The sequence below is a fragment of the Lytechinus pictus genome, chromosome 3 (assembly GCF_037042905.1).
Source record: "Lytechinus pictus isolate F3 Inbred chromosome 3, Lp3.0, whole genome shotgun sequence".
Lineage (NCBI taxonomy): Eukaryota > Metazoa > Echinodermata > Echinoidea > Temnopleuroida > Toxopneustidae > Lytechinus > Lytechinus pictus.
In genome coordinates, this window is record NC_087247.1 from 37,381,559 (window position 1) to 37,390,929 (window position 9,371).

The 9,371-nt window shown below is 34.1% G+C and overlaps 1 protein-coding gene across 1 annotated transcript in view; it reads left to right on the forward strand.

The window, feature by feature from the left end:
• Window positions 1-401: 401 nt before the first annotated feature.
• The window catches only part of LOC129255648 (mucin-17-like), a 30,759-nt gene continuing 21,789 nt past the window's right edge, over window positions 402-9,371 (forward strand). Inside the window, exons 1-6 of the mRNA XM_064096963.1 lie at window positions 402-487; window positions 6,403-6,495; window positions 7,040-7,210; window positions 7,536-7,697; window positions 8,211-8,375; window positions 8,853-9,023. Coding sequence (XP_063953033.1) covers window positions 6,408-6,495; window positions 7,040-7,210; window positions 7,536-7,697; window positions 8,211-8,375; window positions 8,853-9,023 — 757 coding nt within the window. The 5' untranslated portion in view covers window positions 402-487; window positions 6,403-6,407. The remainder of the gene's footprint in view (window positions 488-6,402; window positions 6,496-7,039; window positions 7,211-7,535; window positions 7,698-8,210; window positions 8,376-8,852; window positions 9,024-9,371) is intronic.

A 9,371-nucleotide genomic window follows, 5' to 3' on the forward strand; every position in this document is an offset into this window, starting at 1 on the left:
TATTGTTAAGCTTTTTTTAACAGCAAAGGGATTTAATGGTATAATTGCCATCAAGTTGACAAAGATGAACTAACTAGGATCTTGATTTAATAATATTGAATCCTAAATACCCCTCGATACGCCTGTCTTAACTAAATCTTTCAGTTTCATCTGCGAAGTAAAGAAGAACAGAGTTTGACATCCAGCATCAACAGACAAGTCATGACTTCAGACTTCAAGAGATGATGACACGCCCATGCATGCTCACGTCATTTTAGAATAACTTTAATCTGTCGTATTATAGCATCACGAGTTCACGATCAATGAGCAGTGTCAGAACTCGTCAATAACAGTCATTAATCTCAACATTGTAGAAATCTGAGGTGTTTGATGAGAAGGAAACGATGATAATTGATGTGAATCTGTTTGTTTCGTTGTTGCAGACGGCATTCCCAACATTACCCGATGACTGATGTGTGACTGATATGCGACCCGTCTTGCAAGAAAGGTAACTCGGTTTTATTTGAGATTTTGTTATATTATTATGCGTAAAGTTACGCTAAAAATTATGATGGACTTTAGGGTATGAACAGCTAAGGGAGATTTAAGGAATTATTATAATCGCACGATGTAATGTATGTAGAGATGGAAATTGCCCAGGAACATCATGTTCCTCAGTGCAAAATTTGTTTTGTGTCATTGTTATCGAGATTATTGGAGATGCGATATCAGTTCCCAAAGGAATTAAAAAATGGAATAAACTTTTGACATCCTTCAGGGTTTATTTTCAATTGGTCTACTACCAATACGTCCAACTGCCAACTCGTCTACTATCAGTTCTTCCATTATCCACATGGTCTAATTGCAATTTCGTCCATTCATCATTTCGTCTAATAACCAGTTGGTCCAATAGTCATTTAGTCCATATACCATTCTGTCTAATTGGACTAAGTGTTAATATGGTGAAATAAATGAAAATAAAATGGATATTAGACCAACTGATTATGAGACAAAATGGTCACAGACGAAGTGATGATTGGACCAAATGGTTGTTAGACGAAGTGTTGATTGACGGAATGACATTAGACTGAAGGTTGACCATGTGGGGGAATGTACGAGTCGGCAGTAGACGAATTGGCAATTTACCTCCTTCATGCCTATATTATGCAATATACGTATAGGTAAAGTCATACGTAGCCTTCACTCCTAAATATTTACACACAATGTTTCCTTACGCAGAAAAAAAACAAATCGTCGCTCAAATAATCATTAGGCTTTCATGGATACTTTGATGTTGATTAACTGCTACAATTGCAGCAATGGCATATTTATACCTAAATGAATTGTCGAACAGAGATGGATAGGCCTATAGCCTCGGACCAATATGAACATATATCAGTCCCCTCCGCATAATATGATAATTCATGAGTTCATGTACAGGATGCAACATACTTTCCCAAACTATAGGAAACACGCTAATTTGTATAAATGTGTCAGGTTTGTACACCAATGCACTTGACTCTTCTGTCCTCAACTTGTTGATATATGGTTTGACCACGTGGGCAATGCAAGTCAAGTGCAAAGGAATATGAACAACATTAATTGTAACGGGAGATATTCAATCCAGGTGTATTATCAAAACTTCAGCTATGTGGCTATTCTACTTGTACGGTTTATGGTTCGTTCGCGGTTAGTACCCTATACCCTAATCAAATTATTAACATCATAACCCGAATAATGATTACAACCTTGAACTTCGGTTGAGGGCATAAAGGCCTTTGAACTACATTCTAACGTAAAACGGTCCATCACCATAGTGAAAGAAGGTTATGTATATCATCTTCTACTGGTTCTTTTTAAAGTTTTAGTTTGATTTTACTAAGTTTCACAATTATTACATAATCATTTACAAGTGTTGACAAGAGTGATGTAATGAAATAAATAACGTAGCCTACAAAGGATATTTTAATTGCAGGAGAATTCAATTTTTAATTCGGAATTTGGACCTTATAGGAATTCACCTGTGGTACTTTTAAATACAAAGCTATAAAGACCATCAAATGTGTTCTTTAAATTTTACATCGGACACACTAAATAAAAATAGTGACAAATCGAGCGTTGAAACGGTCCATATATTTCAGCGAAATTTCGAGAGGTAGTTTCCATTCGAATAATTTGAGCCCGGCTTATAACATGCAAATAACCTAGCTACTCGTGATTATATAATTGTCCCTTTATACATTATCTTTTTAATTTTTAATTTCGTGGAAACATTTCAATAGACGAACAGAAAACTTATGAAAGGGCGGGACTTCGTTTTCATATTTCATGCACAAACTGCATGTGTTCATATAATGTGTTCTAATTTTTAGAAATTGGGCGTCTATCAATTTAGACCTTCATCAATCAGAGCATTTATATTTTCTGCTATGTCATTTAGGCGTACCAACACGACATATATTTCTCACGAGGTAATCCCCACAAAATGGCGCGTCCACGTCAAGCACCTTTGCGATATAGTTTTACAGAAATGAATCTAAAGTAAAGTCTTTGCTATAACGACGCACATCCCCAACGATTTTAAGGGATACGATGATTTTCTTTCACATCGAGATGACGGACTTAAATGGGTGGATATAATCAGCCTCCCACCCTAAGTTGAATACGCCTGTCTTAACTAAATCTTTATTAGTCATATCATATAATTTACCTAATTTGTTAACTGACCCTTTTTTATGCACGATCTATATATTTTGAATTTGTTATAAACACAGAATAAAATAATTACATGTTTATTAGTTTTCACTGCTTCCGACAAAGAATTTGTCAACACATAACATGACCGAGTTCATTTCAGGTTCTTTCCTGGAAGAATTAAAATTCGGAATGAAGGTACATAATTGTAATAAGCTTTAAGAAATTAATGACGGGATTTTGGGAACTCCAAGATCATTTTGAATTGGGTGAGAATATTATTGATATCTCTGGTTTCTATCCCACTCACACTAACATAACTGCAGGACATACATTTTAATAATTTAAGGACCCTTTTATACAGGACACAATTCTGTATTACAGAATTTGATGGCAAATATAAAGAGCGCTCTCCAATTTGCCAAGGTCTGTGAGAAGGGGAATCATGGCCAATCAATCGGGTGTCCAAGACCATGCCGTTGCTCTCCTTCGTTTGATTAAAGTCAGTTTACTTATAAACTTGCGCTAACAAGCTTTATTTTAGTTTAAGTCATTATTTCCATTTGCACGAGTGTTCAGATGAGTGGTATAGTATGTGCTGACAAATAACATTTCTAGGAAAGTGGTGATACCTAGTACTGAACACATGAGCATCGGTAATCAGCCTGATTTGGGAATATTTAACATGGTTTTGATGCGATTCGGATTCATGAAAATATTTTGAACCCTTGATCTGTTCTGGTATACAGAGAATATGGGTTATGGTTTAATATAGATCAAAGTGATGTCTACATGAGGAAACGGTTCGTTAAACGAATTTGGGATAAAGGTTGAATCTTGAACCGGATCTGGGTCGATTTTCAGCACTTGGATTATCCGAGTATCCTCTTCAAATCAGTGATGGGAATATACTAGCCTCGCCCCTGGGTACATTTTGATTCCCCGTTCAATTTTCGTACCAACTTCGATCAAAAGTGCTCTCTCTCTACCTATTTATTACATACAAATACAATACTGTTGAGTCTTTCAAAAATGTTCTTAAAACCTTTCTTTTTACTTCTTGTGCGCCTTGAGCACTGTATAGCCTACACAGTGGATTTGGCGCTTTATAAGTCACAAGTTTTGTTATAATTATTGCTATTATTGTTATTATTATTATCATTATTATTATTATCAAATCAGGAAATACAGAGTTCAACTTTAACTGCAAGAATTTAACTGAAACAATTATATTGTATTGTCCTGTAATCTTCATTAGATTTTAAAACTTGTTACAATAAGGTAGAAATCAACACACTACATCAGTTGTTTTTATTATAAATTTGATGAATGTATGTTTTAATCACTCTATATGAAAACATGTGCTTTGGGAGAAGGAAATGCATATGATGGATTCGTCTAATGCCAATTTGTCCAATAGCCAATTCGTGTACTACCATTTGGTCTATCATAAGTTCGTCTACTCACCACATGGTCTACTTTCATTTAGTCTAATGCCATTCCGTCTAATAATCAGTTGGTCCAATTAATAGCCATTTAGTCCATATACCATTTGGTCTGATTATACTAAAGCGTGAATTGCGCAAAATGAATGAAAAGAAAATGGATATTAGACCAACTGGTTATTAGACGAAATGGGAATAGACGAAATGTTGATTAAACGAAGTGATGATTGGACCAAATGGTTATTGGACCAAATGGTTGTTAGACGAAACGTTGATGGACAGAATGGCATTAGACTAAATGAAGGTAGATCATGTGAGTGGACGAGTTGGCAGTGGACGAATTGGCAATTTACCGTGTGGGTGTGTGCGAGAAAGAAAGAGGAATAGAAAAGAACAGAATAAGTGAGAGACAACGAGAGAAAATATGTAGTTTAATGGAGAGAAATTGAGAGGAGAGAGATGAAAAAAGTAAAAATAAATTAGTGGACATGGCAGAACACGCCCGAAGTAAAAAATCTTTCCTAGATCTTTCCAAACGTACATACAGATGTGTTGGGGGTACAAGTGGGTGACGAGAGGTTTTAGAAAATAAGGATTTTACGAAGTGCATGCGTTTAAACTGAATTGTCCCATATTTGATATATTCTGTCGTGTCGAAGTGATTGTCAAACGGATAAAACTGTTGACAGAGCTTAGATTAATATTCGTAATAGAATTATAGGCGTGGGCTGATTGTGAGCTGACGACACTGAAAAGCGATAGGGAGTTTCATCTAGTCTAGATCAACTTAAACGCAACATCATCACTTGTACTATTTAGAGGTTCAGACATAGGTTATCTTTGAGATGAAATTATTTCAGTGACAAGTCTCAGATTGGAATAACCCTCGCCCATAAAGTCTGTCGTCAAGTTTAAAACCAAGAATGAATCTAAGGTCTAAATTGACGAAGTTTGTATTTACGGAACAACTTCCGCACTAATAATAACGGAAACAAAAATAATGATAATCATGTGGATAAGGATATTGATAAAAATGATACTACTACTACTACTACTACTACTTCTACTACTACTACTACTACTACTACTACTACTACTACTACTACTACTACTACACTACTACTACTACTACTACTACTACTACTACTACTACTACTACTACTGCTACTACTACTTCTACTACTACTACGACGACGACTACTAATTCTACTACTACTACTACTACTACTACTACTACTACTACTACTACTACTACTACTACTCCTACTACTACTACTACTACTACTTCTGCTGCTGCTGCTGCTGCTACTACTGCTACTATTATTACTCCTATATACTACTGACAATAAAACATTATTAATAACGATTAAGAGGAAGAGGATGTTGATGATGATGAAAAATAAAGGTAAGGCTTATGACAATAATAATGATACTACACCTACTACTAACAATAAAACTATTGATAGTGTAAAACATTACTATAATAAAGATACTATCATAACGAATCCTAAGCGATAAGCGAATAATAGGCCTTAATGACATATCCAATAATAATTCATAATTTCCATGTTTTTTTAGAGATATTTTCAAGTTGAAATTAGTTTCAAAACTCATCAAAGACTGAATGCAGTGCTTTGTCGGTATACATTATTGGAATTATGGAAATTGGTTTGGAAAGGATATGGAATTGGTAACCCTTTGATTTGTCTAATATTTTGAATAACATAGGAAAAAGGACAATAACAAAATATCATAATTTTATAATTCCACCCAGATCCTTACATGTTTACATTTCTATACTCATACAATATTAATTTTAAAGCCATCTTTATATCTGCCACTTTCTCTATTACCTTCCTGCTATTAAAGGAAGAGTGAACTGTGTGTGGGCTCTCATTGACTGTGTGCTATAAATACAAAATAATATACGTTTTCAGATATCAGCTTATATTACAGAGAATAAATTGACCTACAATTGTGTTTGTATAGAGAAACTAAAATGTTTTGAGAGGAAAAGTAATTGTTTTGCTACGCGGTAACATGATTATTGCGGTATAAATGTATTGAGTAGTTGATTAAAATTGTTATCATTGAAATGGGTCTATATTACTAGACTACACTAGCATTATGGGTCAGGAAAATGGCCAGGTATGAGTAGTTGAGGACTCGAGATGGGGCTATTGGTTAGAATCTGCTTTAATCTCTTATATGTATGAATGGTAAAATTCCACCTGATTTAAACTTTCTTTGCTGATTCCACTTTGAACCATATTGTTTTCTCCAGGTGTCATGGATGCGGACCGGGTGTGGGCGCTCCTCTGTATATTATTTTGCTGCCTATCCATTGTTAAAGCCTACGACCCATTCCACTATGATCGTAAGTATTGCCATACCCAACACCCGTCAGTGATTTTTTAATCAATCGATGTTTTTTTTTATCCTGACTTTAAATCAAACCTTCTGTATCAAGCCCAGTCAAATGCAATATTGAATACATAGTATTACTTAGACGGTCATGCACTATCACGTTTGTTTCTTACACTTACTACTTCATGATAAATAATTTATTTGAGAATAATCAAAAGTATATATATGTTATAAAACTTGATATTTCATACTTGCGAATGTACCACATCATATTTGATTCTTCATGTTTTTTTTAATTAGCTATACATGTTTTTACCGATTTGTCACCAATCGTCAATTTAACGTTGTTTAAACCATTGCTTGTGCCTTTAATAAGAAATGGTTTCCCATTTTCATAGTTATTTTTACCAAACCCTCCATCATTCCAATTACTCTTTTCCATAACAGCAGCATACCTAACAGTACACTTAAACCAACTGATATTTCACAAAGAAATTAAGAGATGTGAAACAGAAATATAGTTTGCTATTTTTTCCTCTCTCTCTCTTGACCAGCGAATGATCCCTGTTTCAGAAGATGTACACGATACTACGCACCGGTCTGTGGTTCCGATGGGGAAACTTACTACAGCATATGCGTTTTGTTCTCCATAAAATGCCACAGAAAAGATCCTAACCTGACTATTGCTTACCAGGGAAGATGTAGAATACGACATCCCGTAGTACGTAAGTCAATGTATTCTCAACAGTCTTGTAGATTAAATATATATCATTATACAAATAATTGGTTAATTACAAAATATGATGATGTTATTTACTATGAACAATATCACCCCTTTTTTTCCCTTTTTTGTAATTATAATGATAATATCTCACCTGTTAAGGGTAGCCAGCTCTAATTATTAGCTGGCGGTACAGGTTAAATAATTTTTACCTTTACCCTTTTCCCTACTAGCATGATAAGAAAAAGAAATAAGAAAGGGGTGGAATATAAATTTATACTCCATTGCACGTAACATTTTTTTTTTCAATCTTTCTTTCACTCTTGCAGTACCGGTAGAAGAATGCCCAAGAGAGTGTCCTGACATAGTATCCCCTGTCTGCGGCAGTGATGGAAGAAGTTATGACAACCCATGCTTACTGGAAGCTATGGCATGTGAATCAAGAAACCCGTCTTTAGTTAAAATTGATACTGGATATTGTGATCAAGAAGGTACTGTACCATAGAAGATTCATCGATTAAAAAACGTTTTCATTTGACTTTCATTATTTTGGGCTTAACCAATGACGAAATGAGAAAATACTTCCAAAGTATTGAAATGTAGGCCTATTTTATATAGACCATATTTTTAAGGCAATGACACATGACATGGGGAAATGAGGTTTAAACAAGAGAAATTCAAATTAGCATTTTCCGTTTACCAAACAGAAAATAAAAACATTTCACATGATTGATAATTGCATGAGCCCATTTTGTTGATGATCTTTTCCATGAAAAAAAAAGTTTCTTTGAAATTTTGAAATTATTCTCGTCATAATACTTGTGAATAGAAAAGGTAAAAATATAACATTTTCCTTTTTTTCTTTTTATTTGGGTAGTTCAATTATTCTTTCTGGTTTCTACATTATCAGTTTTTAACGACTGAAAGATTTGATTTCAAGCAATCACTGTAATTATCAGAGAACTGATATAAAGTTGAATGCTATCTGATTGTCTATGGTTTAGGTTTGGCGGGAAGATGTTCTCTGGATTACCAAGGAAAATACAGACCAGTATGTGGGCGAGATGGTAAAACGTATGTCAACCAAGGTATATTACAGATCACAGCCTGCATAGAAAACGATCCAAATCTTGCATCTCCGATACATAAAGGGGAATGTGAATTCAAAGGTGAGGTTTAAAGATTGGTCTTATTTTTACCTATACCATTGTTCTGTATTACTTTTGCAACCACAACTTTGATTATCACAATGGTTTATTCAATAAAGGCTTGGTTGACTGATGGTTACAATTTTAATTAAGTAATGAAATTCATCATTGTAAATTAAGGACGGTCATACTGATATGATTTTGTTAGAAATGACAATATATTAGAAGTTGCCGTTGAGTTTGATTTGTTAGAGCAATCCGACAACTTATGTTATCATAGTCACGTAATATTTCATTAGTGGTCTACATTAAATATTTAAACAGAATGCGAATCATTACAATTCATATATTTTAGATCATACTAAGACATGTCATGTAATAATTAACGTTTAAAAAATGCACATTGACGTTTATAAACCTAAACTACGGATTAAATCAAGCAACATTATAACAATTTCAGATCTTAGGATATATATTATATGTTTCTTTTCTTGAAAGGGAGGCGGAAGAGAAGGAAATGTCGGAAACATTCATGTGATATGACTTACGATCCCGTGTGCGGGATGGACGGAAAGACATATTTCAACAAATGCTTCATGGACTACTTTGCTTGCAGGAGAGACATTCGGAACATGAGGCTTCTTTACCCTGGTGTCTGCAGACAAGAAGGTACTACTAAAGCCCTAGGAATTATTTCTGAATAAAAGTTTAGGCATCGAATTTGTTAAATCATACGGCAGCTTTGTTTATAAAGTATATACTTTTCAATAGGTTTCATTGTATTTCTTTGATAAATGTTGTCACCTTCCACCTTGATAATTATGAATTCAAGTCATGATTACCAAAGTGGTTACTTCTATATTTGTCGTCATATGATAAATAAATAAAGTGAAATATGACATCATTAAAACGAATTTGCTTATAAATTTTATGATTAATATAAAGTAATAATGATTTATGGTAAGTAATATGGTCTCCCACATACCTTATTTTATATTTTTGAGGTTTTATTCAAAC